The sequence below is a fragment of the Eleutherodactylus coqui genome, chromosome 2 (genome assembly GCF_035609145.1).
Source record: "Eleutherodactylus coqui strain aEleCoq1 chromosome 2, aEleCoq1.hap1, whole genome shotgun sequence".
NCBI classification, from domain to species: Eukaryota; Metazoa; Chordata; class Amphibia; order Anura; family Eleutherodactylidae; genus Eleutherodactylus; species Eleutherodactylus coqui.
This window is the reverse complement of record NC_089838.1, coordinates 179,254,860-179,270,630: the sequence shown is the minus strand read 5'-3', so window position 1 is coordinate 179,270,630 and position 15,771 is coordinate 179,254,860. Positions and strand designations below refer to the sequence as shown.

The 15,771-nt window shown below is 39.8% G+C and overlaps 1 protein-coding gene across 1 annotated transcript in view; it reads left to right on the top strand.

Moving 5' to 3' along the window:
- HGF (hepatocyte growth factor) overlaps nt 1-15,771 on the top strand; it is a 169,272-nt gene that overhangs the window by 47,118 nt on the left and 106,383 nt on the right. Inside the window, exons 3-5 of the mRNA XM_066592010.1 lie at nt 1,408-1,520; nt 2,822-2,936; nt 12,098-12,240. Of these exons, the coding sequence (XP_066448107.1) occupies nt 1,408-1,520; nt 2,822-2,936; nt 12,098-12,240 (371 nt within the window). The remainder of the gene's footprint in view (nt 1-1,407; nt 1,521-2,821; nt 2,937-12,097; nt 12,241-15,771) is intronic.

The window sequence follows — 15,771 nt, the reverse complement described above, 5'->3', positions numbered from 1 at the left end:
GAGCAAAACACAAGCTTACGAATGTTTCAAACTAGGTGAAATGTTAATTCATGATCAAATGCATTTTTGGACATGCTGTGGCAAACAGCTGACTGGTTCTTCCATCACAACAATGCACCCCCCACCCTCCACAGAGCACCAAACAATTTTTGGCAAAAAACAGTATAACACCCCTGCCTCACCCTCCACATTCACCTGAACTTGTTCCATTAAACATTTTTTTATTTCCTCGAGTTAAAATAAACCTCAAAGGAAAATGTTTTATGGGTATTGAAATGTTACCCCATCATTTGAATCATTTATCACAAAATAGGTGAGATACTGAATAATTTGTTGTAAAAAATACCCACTGGAGCTGAATGCAACCTTCCCCAACAATGTCTACAGGCATACCGCCTCAGAAGGGTTCCATAGACATTCACCTAGCAACAGAAGCCTATACTAATAATGTCCCGACCACCAGAAGTAGATTCCTGTTTCTTTTGGATACCCCCTCGTGTGTGTATGTATATATATATATATATATATATGTGTCTATAAATTTCGAACATATTTATGGCTGCGTGGCTACCATTGAATCAAATTTTGTATAGGGCTTGTACCCAGTTTTCCCAAATTGGGAGCTGAATTTGGTAAATTCTGGCTTGGTAACAATCTCTTAGCAAACTATACTGGCAGTCATTTCATAATGAATAGAGATAGAATAAAGAATAGATATAGGCATAAGCAGAAGATAAAAACTTGCTTACAATCTGTGTACTGGTGATTTATTGAGTATTTTAGGATTACGTGTTGTGTTTTTTTTCCTCAGTACAGACATATACTGTGTGAAAAGGCAGTAAACAATTTCCCTTTGATACTTTATGGGCCTTAGAATCTGTAAACTGAACAATGTAATATTCAAAAATACCATGGTTTATATTGCAAGGCTTTGAACTGCTGTCAGTATTTCAGAAAATTGGAATTTGTGTAGTACAAAATATTAATGTTAAGTGAATTTAGAACAGAAACGTGAGAACATAATTACCTAGACATACTGATTAAACTCGTTCTGGACGTACTACATTTACTCTTGAATTCTCATGGCTTATTCGATGATGCATGTCATGACATTACTGTACCAAAGGTAGAAGCATGCAGGTAGTTTCTGAAAATGTAATCCACTCACGATTGTACTGTGAACGGCTAGATACTATAATTCGGCTGCATGACTGTGGTGCATAAAATACAGTCAAAATCTTTAATAAGTCAACGTGCCCATATAGAGTTAAAAATATGAGTCAGTCTACATTTTTTTCTTTCCTGCCACCCTACTTTATTTGAATGAAGTACAAATGATTGTGGTTTACTAAAGTGGTATTAAAAGAAGTCTGTATTTAATGCTAATACATGCATTATTCTCTCCAGGGCGTTTGCTTTTGATAAAAACATAAAGAGATGCCATTGGTTCTCTTTCAATAGCTTGTCAACAGGAATAAAAAAGAAGCTAGATCATGCATTTGATCTTTTTGAAAAAAAAGGTAACGTTTATTTATACAAAATGTTTTAAATGAAATAAATGCTGTATAATTACATTTATGATGGTTGTTTTTGTGTGATTTTAATATTTGTATTATGTTAGCTTGCATACGGTATAACAAAAGTTTTAAAAGTATTTTAAGTATTACACTATATTGATAATGAAATAATCCAGTGGTAATATATTAATAGATTCAGCATTCAGAATGCATTTGAAATATATTAACATATTTAATTGCTACATTGTAATTCATGAATTTGCTTATATGACTTTTAGATGTTTAGTTATAAGGCTTCAGGAAATATGGATCATTTGCATTTATTGAGATGTAAACTCTGTAAGGAAAAAGGGCATGCATACTAAAAATTCAAATCAATGGTTGCAATGGTACTCTTAAAAAAAGGGTTCTCTGCCCTGGTTGATCCACTCCTTTGCTACTGGTTAATAAAATACTGTACTGTCCAAAGAAAAAAAGAAGAAATACTGGGCACAGCCCTTCTCATGAATCACTATTGAGACCAGGAAATTAAACCTGACTCATTTTTACTAAGTAGAAAACAAGCACATTGATGGGTTACAGGGACAAAGCCCCTTCCTCAGAATAGCAGGATAGAATGTGTCCCCCTAGACATATTTAGGAGAATAGAATAAAGCAGCACTTGCTATCTTCTCTTCTCCCTAACGCATCTAGTCCATCCGCTACTTAGTAGCTATGTTCTATCCAGCCAATTTGCTGTTTTTCTGCTTAATAATAAAGAGTCAGGTTAGATTTCCTGGTCTTAATAATGATTCATAAGAAGGGTTGCTCCATTAGCTGAGTGTTTCTGATTTTTTCTTGGACTGCACTACCATGCCCCATAGCATGACTGTGGTGTATTTTGGGCTGACAGCCCCTTATAATTGTATTATACCTAATAATTTCCTTCACACTGTATCACACCAATCGGATCCTACACCCAGTCGGAGTAGCGCCACTTCCTTTTGCACCCTCTTTAAAAACCCCTGCTGGACTCTCCTTTTTAAATAGACTGCATTATTATCAACAATGGGGCCCTCCATCAGAACCTGGAGGGAAAACAAACACCCAGCCATTGTCATGGGTAATTGTAATCAGTCCCCTCTCTTCCATGAACACCACTGATCAGGATTACGGTCTTTTCTGTGACTTTTTTAAGAATTAATGACTTCTATTTCACATGGTGTGAATGCTATGCTCATGGAGCATAAATGGTGTATAGATTTAAATATAAAATGGATTACCAAATACACATCTAATAACTGTACTTTCTGGGGAAAAAACAGATTATATCCGTGACTGTATTACTGGAAAAGGCAGCAATTACAAAGGTTTGCGGAATACAACAAAAAGTGGCCACACCTGTCAGTCATGGAATTCAATGAACCCACATGAACACAGGTAGGAATGAAATTACAATATATGTCTTACACGAAAAGATAATCAGTGATATTGTTATTCAGAACTATTTAGTATTAAATATTATAAATACTTCTTAAACTTTTTAATATACTTTTCACTCCAACTCTTCTAACTAGTTCCTTTTTATTTTGGTGTACTTGATCTCTTGACTTCAAATGTCTGTACAAACCTTAACAATGTTATAAAAGGTTAAGTTAGACGCAGTATTATAGAGGTAACAAAGAAATATGGGGCCTTTATTAATTTATTCTCTAGACAAGAATCTAGAGGTATAATTACATCTTTTCAATATTGGGAGGGTATTGAAATGAATAATTAGATATACAGTATTCCTAAGTTTGATTGATATGAATGATACTTGGCTCAGGATAAAGTGGTTGTGGGAGGATTACGAGTCAAATTATTATTCCTTTTCTATTTTTTCCTTTTCGGACAAAAGCAAGTACAAAAAATGCAGTCTGTAACATTAGGGCTTTTATGTTTTGTGTGAAAGAATTGAACTGTATTGTCAGATACACAAGTCATTAAAAGTATATGAATATACTAACAGAGATTACATACATACAGAAATATAAAGTTAACTCACTAATTTAAATGTAATGTGTCACCAGAAAACGGCTTATTGTTTAAATTATGTTTTTTAGGTTAAACATATTTTTAAAAATTGTTTGGTGATTTTTAAAATTTTCTATGTTACAGTTTATATTTAGAAAAAAATCAAAAATCGTGCATTTTTCAACCTGACCACTAAAACTAATAATAGCCTAAAGGCCCTTTTACATGGAACAATTATTGCTCACAATTTCTCCAAATGGGCAAAAATGAGTGATAATCGTTACATGTAAACACGGACATCATGCAGTTTTCGTTTGAACGATGGATTTCAGTTCACTTAAAATCCATCATTCACACCTCAGAAAGACTGAGCAAATACATGCCACTTGAATGCATTTTGCTTATCTTTCAATAGACTGCAGGATGTTCTCCCTGTGGCATGTTTGCAGAGCTGGGTGTGTTTTTAAATACAAGAGAACAATGTGGCTGTTTGCACAGCTGGGTATGTTTTTAAACACAAGCTGGGCTCTGCAAACAACTGCTAGAGGTAGGAGGTCCTTTTATGTGCAAATGAAGATGATAAAGTGTTAATGGCCATTAATGGTCGTTAACACTTTATGCAAATAGATCATTAAATCTTTTAATCTTTCAGTCATATGAAAGATTATCCTAGCATGTAAAAGGACTTTAACATATCCAGTTCATGTTCTATTTAGAAATCTCTTCAGCAATCATATTTTATATACATAACACAGGATCCACCATTCATATTATGTAATGGTAGCAGCTTATCTACTCCCCTTCCTGTACAGTCACCTTTGTACAGATCACCGAGTATGCCTAGAATGTCAAAGTCAACGGGTCAGGTTCAGTCCATTGTGAAAATGTCTCAAGAATCTGTTGTAAAGCATCTCTTTAAATGCTCTTAACAGTAATCCAGGTAAAATGGAAGAACCCATATGAATGTACAGGAAATAGAATTTAAAAATATACAATCAGAACATAAAAGCAAATAAGAAAATGGAATATGTTTCACTGTCTGGTTTTAAATAGATGAAAATATAGGTGATACATGCCCCTTAACACAAGCGTCAAATCATCTATCATTCAATTTCCCCAAACCAGGTTCTGTAGTTTCTCCATGCCTGAAAGAATAGCTCTGATTTGAGGCTTTTTGCATTACTATAGATTAAGATACTGTAGATAAATTGGCTAATGACAGTTGATTGGTAGTAACAAGTGGCAAGTTTTTGGTTAAAATATTTTTAAAGATTTTTTTTATTGCTTCAATGCCGCAAACTATATTAAAAATAGAAAAAAACTAAAATCCTGCAGTTTTTACACTGACCACTTATAAAATGCTTAGTGCTAAATAAGATATAACTTAAGGGTACTATTTTTAAAAAAAATGGAGTACTGTCTCAAACTAAGACATAAGCTAGACTAGACTATGTGGAACATAAGCAGGAAGCATGCTACTGAGTATGGTAGTATTGTGTGAAAAAGGAATACAGTAGATAGCTCATGTTACTGGCACTGTGTAAAAAGCAGACTTTCAAGGGTGTACGTACCATAGAGGCAAACCATGCAACTGCTATGGGGCCCTTGGAGAGAGAGGGCGCCAGCTGAGATTGCACCATCTCTTTTTCTACTGGATAGCAAGACCATATGCTGGACCTCTTTCAAAAAGGAGATGGAGAATTTGCCCAAGGGTCATTGTAAAGGACACGGAACAGGAAACAAACACCAAGCTCTACTGTTTTGAGTGTCAAAACAGGCAAATTCTTTATTTATTACCCCCAAACTGGGTACTCATTTTACCGACCTCAGAAGGATGGAAGGCTGAGTCAATCTTGAGCCGGCTACCTGAACCAATGCAGGAATTGAACTCACAACCTCCAGGTTGTGAGCAAGCGCTTTGGACTGTATTTCTGCACCATACGAGGCTCAGTTTATAGAATGTGTGAGGTTTTTAGTACAAAAATATGCTTGATACTTTCCTGAGGCGCTGTATAGAATACCTAGCCAGTGTGATATCACGCAATAAAAAAATACAAAGCTTTATTATAAAAGGTAGTTAAAAAACACCAAACCATGAATACCGCCATAAGGTGACAGCTAATACATTTTGGACAGTGTCCTTAGTCAGGTTGTCTACCATGGTAGTTGTTTTTCTGGTATATTGGTAGTGAATTGTTTGCGTCCCAGACAGGTCAGTCAATTTTTTTATACACCTATGTGAAGTTGAATTTGAGAGTGGGGATTAGTTTGCCAGATATTTTTTGCCCATGAACCCATGGTTTTATTTTTTATATGTTTTAGATGGACGTATGTCCCTATTGGTTGCTGTTCATGGGTAATTGCGGTATTTAGCGGGTGCGGCCATCACTGCTCGGGGACGGCTGTCTTTGGTTTATATGAATAGCTGTGCAGGCTCTATGTGAGTTCATTATACATGGGGACATAATTAAGAGGATGCTATGTTCTCATGCACACTTGTAATAGTTCTAAGAAGGCAATGACTTGCTTTTGTTATGGCATATGCATATGAATATCACAGCCATTATGTTTCCATTGTCTTGGCATGTAGCTGTGGAGACATTGTTTTCATGTTTCCATAGTTGGAACTTGTATACACCAATGCAGGCCAGTAACGCTAATTTCATGTAAGGCTTATTATAACAGTTGCTGTCTGTGTCTCTGATAGTTTCTAATCAGACATATGTTTGAAGGCAATTAATTTACTGCTGTTTGAAGACTGACTGGGAAGTGTTGTTCATTAGACTGTTGATATGATAATTTTTACCATCATCAAAAATGTGTTCCCCTTCTTTTTTATTCCCAGTACGCTCATAGTATATACTGCATATATTTATAATCCATTTTTGTGGCTGTGTGTTTCTGCATACTGAGGCTGGGTTCACACTGGGCGTATTTCCGGCGGAAATCACGCGGTTTGGCCGCGAGATTTGTAATTTTTTCGTGCTTGATATCACTTTGGATAGTTGTTTTCATACATGTGTTCTTACCAGAAAGTAGAGCAGAATCCCTGCATGTTACAAATAGCAGCATGTTCCCATTGCAGCCAGTGTTTTGACTTACTTTGTTTATAGAATTCCTAGGCACTATACAGAACTATAAGTACAATTTTAGGCAACGTATGAAAAGGGAGTCATGAAAGGGTCTTGATTAAAAAAGACATATATGAAAATGCAACAAGAAATACAAAACTAAAAGTACAAGACTTCCTTACTAAAAAAAAATGCAAGAAAAACTGCATTGACTTAGCAGCACACACTGTTTGCATCTCTGTGTTCTTTGGGGGCCCACAGAAGTGGTGAGTAAGCCCTCATCTGTCTCTAGCTCTCTTTTGCTAAGTAAGTTGGATTTCCGAAGCAGTAGAGGCTGGGGAAGATGAGAATTTGGATGGGTTCTGACTAGAGATGAGCGAGCACCAAAATGCTCGGGTGCTCGTTACTCGGAACGAAATTCCCGCGATGCTCGAGGGTTCGTTTCGAGTAACGAACCCCATTGAAGTCAATGGGCGACCGGAGCATTTTTGTATTTCGCCGATGCTCGCTAAGGTTTTCATGTGTGAAAATCTGGGCAATTCTACAAAGTGATGGGAACGACACAGCAACGGATAGGGCAGGCGAGGGGCTACATGTTGGGCTGCATCTCAAGTTCCCAGGTCCCACTATTAAGCCACAATAGCGGCAAGAGTGGGCCCCCCCCCCGCACTGTCAGCGTAAAGATCGTTCTCCTCTGCCATAGCTGTAACAGCTGTAGCAGAGAAGAACGATGTTTGCCCATTGAATTCAATGGAGCGGCAGGGATTTAAAGCCTTTTCGTAGAGAAAGCAATAGTCTGCCGGGAACCAGGAGGGAGCAAGAGCCTGCAAACACCAGGAGGGAGTGACAGCCTGCAGGAGCACCGCAGATTGTCTGAAGAAGTAAGTAATGCTTTTTATTCTTTGTTCCACTGTATTGCCGGCGTATAAGGTGACAGTTGGGGGGTCGTCTTATACGCCCCGTCGCCTTATATGCCGGCATATATTTTTATTTTTACACATTTCTGGATGAATTGCAGGGAAGGGGTTATATATTTAACCCCTTCCCGACAATTCACCCTGCGCACGCCGGCAGCCCATTGCTTTCAATGGAGCGGCTGTATTGCCGCTCCATTGAATTCAATGGGCAAACATCGTTCTTCTCTGTCACAGCTGTTACAGCTGTGGCAGAAAAGAAGGATTTGTCTTCTATATGTTCTCAATGGGGTCGGCGCTGCTGCCGCCGGCCCCATTGAGCGCATATAGGGAAGATTTATGGCCTTTAGAAGGACCGTTGGGGTTCTTGAAGCCTATAATAACTCCCAACACTCTCCCTATAGCAGCTCCAACACGATAGCACTTTCCCTGAACTAATGTCAGGATGCATCCGTAGCGAGCCGCGGGAGGGGCAGATTTCAATACTCGGGTGACACCTAATCTCGCCAGCCACTCACTGCAGGGGGGTGGTATAGGGCTTGAACGTTGCAGGGGGAAGTTGTAATGCCTTCCCTGTCTTTCTATTGGCCAGAAAAGCGCGCTAACGTCTCAGAGATGAAAGTGAAAGTAACCCGAACACCGCGTGGTACTCGTTAAGAGTAACGAGCATCCCGAACACCCTAATATTCGCCCGAGCATCAAGCTCGGACGAGTACGTTCTCTCATCTCTAGTTCTGACACCTGTCCTAATGAGCCCTGGCAGTGGATGCGACACTACCAGAAACACATAATGGGTGGCAGTGCATAGGGCTCTGAGGGTGGCAGTGTCAAGCTGACAGACAGAGCTATACCTGTTCAGCCTTGTATGCAGCCAGCCTGCAGGCGCTGTGTTCTCTGGAATCTGGATTGTTTGTCAGCATGACCCAGACTGACCCTTTTAGTGACTGACTGGGGTACTACAGTAGTGCACCTTAGATGAGGATGAGAGTTGGATTGTGGGACATTGGAAGAAAATTATGAGGTTTGAGGGTGTAAAGGGTGCAATCATATATTTTGATATAGGGGAAAAAATGGGGTGCCTGGGTGGAAGGGGTGGCAGTACACTGCTTGGCGGGGGTATTTTATACTTTGCTGGTTTGTCGTTTTAGCATTGCAAAGTATGCCTCGATAATGGGGGAAATTCTAATCATTTCATACTTTAACATCCTATTTTGGGCATTTTATAGATTGCCTTGACATTCTATAATGTGACTCATTTCAAACATTGCTTGTAACATATACACTTCCTGTCCATTAGTTTATGTTTCATCATGTCTAGAGGTTGTTATAATCAATGGCCACAAATGTATTACTGATGACTAGATATTTGTAATAAAGGTCTGGCTTGTTCACCCAATGATTAGTTTACAATTCTGTCTAGCGAGAACTAATGCATGTTGCTTTGATAATGATTGTTTTCACATCATGCTGTACAGTCAGGGCTCACAAATAGAGTAGTTGCACGCTATTTTGTTTATTAACCCCAATAAAAAATATGATGTCATTAGTGCAGACTAGTGTAGAGCAATTCTAAAAAGTAAAAATTAAACACTTGAACATTTGCTGCTTGTTAATGTGTGGGCTGACATTCACAGAAGAACTTCATCGCAACATCTGTTTTTAGGAAGATGGTTTCCATGTTTATGTCAAGAAATGTATTGTGTAGTAATTTTGGGCTATTTTCTGCATTTTTTACAAGAGAAGTTTGTAGCACTGTTCTGTTTTATGTCATTTCCGATCTCAAGAACTGAGAAACGTAAACTGAGTCAGCCCCCTTCTCCTTAATGACTTATTTCCTCTTTATTCGTATTGGTGTACGCAAGTGATGGTTAAAGGAAAATTAACTATCTTGGCACCAATTGTATTTTTCCCTAGTAGAATACACATGGAGCAGGTCTGTGATCAAGATGTTATTTGGGTTTTTTAAAGAACTGTAGCATACAATATTAGTGTATTGATTCTCCTTGCCGGGGTCCTTTAGAATCTAGGAAATTCTTATAATTATGTATACTTAGAAATATGCACAATGTTTCTGTCCAGAAGAAAGAAAACTATGTCTCCAATACCATCAATAGGTAGCTAACCTGTATGTCAATGTTCTGTGCCTTAATCCCTTCCTGCAATATGATGTATAAGGGGGAAGTGGTGTATTACTGCATAAGGCTGCATTCACACGAACGTATATCGGCTTGGTTTTCACGCCGAGCCGATATACGTTGTCCTCATCTGCAGGGGGGAGGATGGAAGAGCCAGGAGCAGGAACTGGGCTCGCACCCCCTCTCTGCCTCCTCTCCGCCCCTCTGCACTATTTGCAATGAAAGATGGTGGGATGGGGGCGGGGCTAAGTGATGATAATTAGCCCCGCCCCCACCCCACCTCTCCTCATTGCAAATAGTGCAGAGGGCTGGAGAGGAGGCAGAGAGGGGGCGGGAGCTTAGTTCCTACTCCTGGCTCTTCCAGTCTCCCCCCCTGCAGAGAGAGCCAACGTATATCGGCTCGGCGTGAAAACCGAGCCGATATACGTTCGTGTGAATGCACCCTGAGAGTGTAATCTGTAATCACGCTCTTGTTATACCGCAAATTGGATTTGCAGGGTGTTGATTAATGCCCCCTATTGCCTAGATGATTATATCACCCCAAATCATGAAAAGCGGAACAATACTTCAGTTTTTGCACTTAAAAAATTTAACTCAGACTTCAGTACACATAATTCAATGTATTTTCATGTAAATACCACAGGCTTCCTGTCACGCCACTAGTTCAGCCTGATTTGTTTCCAAAATGTTGCTATGGCTTTTTGCTAACTACAAATACAATATCTGGATAATTAATAGTGGATTGTATATGCCTGAAATCATGAAGTATTTACAATGAAATACATTGGATTATGTATACTGAAGCATGAATTAAGGAACCTTTCAAGTGCAAAAATTAAAATCTAGAGTGCTGTTTCCCTTTTTCATGGTTTTGGAATATACATGACCGTGAGCACTCAATTGGTTGTTGAAATGCCCGTTTGAGTACGACATTTCAGTTAAATTTATCATTTCAGTTGATCATTTACAAAATTTCAGATCACCGATAAAATTTTAAAAGGAGTGATTGACCTTCGTAATATGATAAGATAACATGAGTGGTCAGAAGATACTATATATCGTTTTAGGTAAAGCCAATCATTTTTGTAAACTTCCATACAGGTCTATACAATAGAAGACCAATTGATATATACTATCTATAATATTATCCCTAGAGATATTTAAAGGGGTTGTCCGGCCATAAACATTAGGTCTCATTACTTCTGTTTGCCCATTTCCATGCACTTTGTAATATACATTGTGCATGGAAAATGAAGCAAACAGAAGTTTTGGACTTACCTGAAGGGATGCCCCCCCCTGTGTTGCTCCTCCGTCATCCCTGGTTACCACAAGAATCTTCTCTTCTTCTTGTCGGGCCGCAGCAGCTCTTGTCGGCGCGGGAACGATCCCCTTCTCATCCGCGCATGCGCAGTTCTTCTCTCTGCAGCCGGGACCGATATACGATCTTCTTGTGTGCGGGGGGGGGGGGGGGGGATGGAAGAGCCTCAGAGCAAGAACTGAGCTCCCGCCCCCTCTCTGCCTCCTCTCCGCCCCTCTGCACTATTTGCAATGGGGAGAGCCGAGGCGGGGGCGGGGCTAATTCTCGGACCTTAGCCCCGCCCCGTCCCGCCTCTCCTCATTGAAAATAGTGCAGAGGGGCGGAAAGGAGGCGGAGAGGGGGCGGGAGCTCAGTTCCTGCTCTGAGGCTCTTCCATCCTCCCCCCCCCCCCTGCACACAAGAATATCGTATATCGGTCCCGGCTGCAGAGAGAAGAAGTGCGCATGCGCGGATGAGAAGGGGCTCGTTCCCGCGCCGACAAGAGCTGCTGCGGCCCGACAAGAAGAAGAGAAGATTGTTGTGGTAACCAGGGACGACGGAGGAGCAACACAGGGGGGGGGGGCATCCCTTCAGGTAAGTCCAAAACTTCTGTTTGCTTCATTTTCCATGCACAATGTATATTACAAAGTGCATGGAAATGGGCAAACAGAAGTAATGAGACCTAATGTTTATGGCCGGACAACCCCTTTAAGTGTATGTTTACTCAGTTTTCATATACAAATCCTAATCATTTGCAAAGCACTTTCATCAAATTTGTACTTGTAAATTCTGTAAACTAAACATTGCATTTCTCATGCTAAATCTTTGCTAATTTTACAGCTATTTTGTTTAGAAATTATTTCACAAAATGCTTGTATGTAATTACAAGATAGCAATGTCCAATGTATATTAGAAGCATGAAATTTAATAATATACATTCAATCATCACCAAAAGTCTGCTATTGAGTGATGTTTTACAGTGTCGTTTGCTAATTAATATTGCGGATTTGATATGGCTAATATTACTATTGGCATGACATATAGTGCATGGTATTACATTAATAGAGGATATCCTAAAATATCTTTACAGCAGTAGTGCATGTTAAGTTTTCATACTATTATAACACCACTTACTACAGCGCATACTATAATGTCATTTTAAAACTAGCTTTTTGCATTCGAGATACCAAAGTAAAGACCTCAGTGAAAACTATTGTCGAAATCCTGAAGGAGGAGAAGGAGGACCATGGTGTTTTACAAAAAACCCAAAAGTTCGTTATGAAACATGCAATATACCATTGTGCTCAAAAGGTAAAATTTACTACAATTCTTAAATGTTGATAAACAGAATATATACTGTACTGCTGCATGGATTTTACACCACAATAGAAAATCATGTAGGCTGTTTCTAAATACTAGATTGATGCGATGTTCACTACGCGAACATAGAATGGGTTCATTCCCATTTGCGATGTTTCCCTGAATGAAACCGTGTTGCAATGCTATGCAAAGAAAAAAATTGCAATTTGTCCAGCGCCGGCCCCATTGAAAACAATGGGAGAACATCCCAATCCCCTGCCACGGCTGTGACAGCCGTGCCGGGTTATTCCTTCAGCCCCACAGGGATGCCAAGCTGTTTCCATGTAAAAATGCCTTGCATCCAGGGTTATCCACATGGATTGTGAAGGCGTTATCAGGCCGTGATTCACGACCCGATATTGCCCTCGCCAGTGTGAAGGACCCATAACTTTCCCTAGCAGCACTGTTGGCTAAAGCACAACAGCGCCGCTAGACTTAACATAGGAACTTTGACCTTGCCTGACAGGTCACTCAATGTATCAAACTCAAATTGTATGATTTTACGGCAGTGGTGACGATGCCACAAATCTAATAACACCAAAATCATCCACCAAAGGTCACGCAAAGGAGTCATAGTGTGGTGCAAGAAAAAGCCTGTAGGCTTTTTTGTATTAGATTAAGAGAACCCATGCACCTAGCCATAATCAGGCCTTGTATTGAATGAATCCTGTACACCTTGACATTTGTATTTTGTAGGACCCTGAAGAACCTTCTTGTGGCGTGCTGCAACACATGGTATACCACACACAGCATTCTCCATTAGAAGCATTGCTTCTAGGGGAAAATAATGGAGCACATAGAGCTCCACAGAAACACTATACAAACCTCAAAACAAGTTCATGCTGACCTCTTTTGTTATCTAAGGTCTCAAAACAACCTAGTTCTTATCCTGTTCAAGAACTAGGTTGTATAACTGCAGACACAGGCAAATACGGATCACGTTAGTACTAATACATTGTTCCAAACAGATAGATTTTACTTTTACAATGAGTTGGAGTTGTTCACATGCCAAGATTTTTATTATACTCATTCTAAAGTTATACAACTATAAACTATATCATGGAGTTGAAATAAAGATTAGAGAAATACTTTGTAATTTAATTCTATAAACTCTTCTCAAGAAATGTTTCGATCGTTGTAGGTAGGGTAGTTTCATACAGATTTGTCTTCATCCTCAGATGCATTTTTACTAGAGATGAGCGAACCTACTCGGCCATGCCCCTTTTTCACCCGAGCACCGCGATTTTCGAGTACTTCCGTACTTGGGCGAAAAGATTCGGGGGGCCCCGTGGGTGAGTGGGGGGTTGCAGCGGGGAGTGGGGGGGAGAGGGAGAGAGAGAGGGCTCCCCCCTGTTCCCCGCTGCTACCCCCGCTCCGCCATGCCTCCTCCCGCCCCCCGGCGCCCCCCGAATCTTTTCACCCGAGTACGGAAGTACTCGAAAATCGCTGTGCTCAATCGAGTAAATACTCGAAATGAGTATACTCGCTCATCTCTAATTTTTACCTTTCTCAAAACAAAGAAATAATGAAACTATCTTGCTCTAGTCTCCTAGAATTAAAAATGTCCACAATATGGTGGTCCCAGAGGAATGAAATACAGCTCTAATAGAAATAGCATGGGCAATGTTGTATTCTTGTTGTATTCATATACTTATTAATTGTTAAGTCCAAGATATTCAATGATATTGGAGATAAACTGCAGTCCTAATCTATTTGAATTTAAATTAGACTCAATGTTCAAAAAATTCATTTAGTGTCCCCATGCATAAGATAAATATAAATTCTATGAAGCACAACCAAAGGCTGCCCATTCCTCAGATAATTCAGTAAACACTGCATGTTCTTTCCACCAGCTCAGAACAAGGATTTGCATCTGTAAGGGCACACAGACTCCGTATAGCAGAGCCCCTGTATCATGTGTAATAGCAATGCCCACTAATCTCCACAACATATCTATTATATCATAAATGTTGGACGATAGTGCAAGGACAAATGGCCGCAGCACCGTGTATATATATATATATATATATATATATATATATATATATATATATATATATATGCAGCATGTGTTGGTGCCTGCAACAATTGATCATCCCTTTAACAGAAATGTGCCCTTTTGGCAGACCATACAATGTAGCTGACCCTTTAGGCATTGTGAAGACATATTTATTCTGGTTTATTAATTCTTCGTCCTTAGCATTTGATAAAAGGCTACTTAATTTCTTAACAAAAACATCTGTAGAGTCACTCTCCAGTATAATGATAGCAATTGCTATTCTTGAGCATCCTCTGACATATCACAATGAATAGTGCTAGATGTTATCAGCTATAATTGCAGGAAGCAAATAAAACTATCAGTTGTGAATAGCAGAGTAATGTCCCATTTAGACGGGATGACAATCATCTAAATGACTGCATAAATGCTAACATCACCGCTAAGGTTGTCATTGCTCATGCAGAGTGTTTAGACAGGCAGAGATCACTGTGAGCGGGAAGCGTTTACACTCAGCAAGAAGCCCGTGATCCAGTGATGATTCTTATGACAGCGATAACGAAAAGTGAATGAATAGTAAATCATTTTTTTGCATTTACAAAGGGTGATTATTAATCATTTTCATTCGTTTGAACGAATTTTGAGCAACAATCATCCCATATAAATTGCCCCTATTAGGGGTTGATAGCAGCTATTTAGGAGAACTATTTTGCTAAGGGTGCGTTCACACAAACGTATATCGGATCGGTTTTCACGCCGAGCCGATATACGTTGTCCTCATGTGCAGGGGGGGGGGGGAGGCTGGAAGAGCCCAGGAGCAGAAACTGAGCTCCCGCCCCCTCTCTGCCTCCTCTCCACCCCTCTGCACTATTTGCAATGGGGAGAGGCGTAACGGGGGTGAGGCTAATTTCCGGAACTTAGCCCCGCCCCCGTTCCGCCTCCTGTCATTGCAAATAGTGCAGAGGGGTGGAGAGGAGGCAGAGAGGGGGCGGGAGCTCAGTTCCTGCTCCTGGGCTCTTCCAGCCTCCCCCCCCTGCACATGAGGACAACGTATATCGGCTCGGCGTGAAAACCGAGCCGATATACGTTCGTGTGAATGCACCCTAATAGTGATAGTGAATTTTGAAAAATTAATCCTATTTTTGCATTATTGTGTCTTACTTTTCACTAGACTAAAATGTGATTGTTCTCAGTAAGAGAAACCAAGTAGTCTTGTAGATATGATGCCTTTTAATGGCTAACAAAATGACATGATGTTATAGCGAGCTTTCAAGCCTACTTAGCATTCTTCCTCAGACTTAATCGAATAGATCTGAAAAAGCATATATATATATACACATAAGATCCCTAGGACATTCACATGTTCCATGTCCAATGTTGTAGAATATGATAAATCTGTAGCACAGATAACATACAGGGCTAGTGACCCCCTAACACCATTTTAGAGACCATAAAACTTTTACATCCTTATCAGTGGACTAATTAAA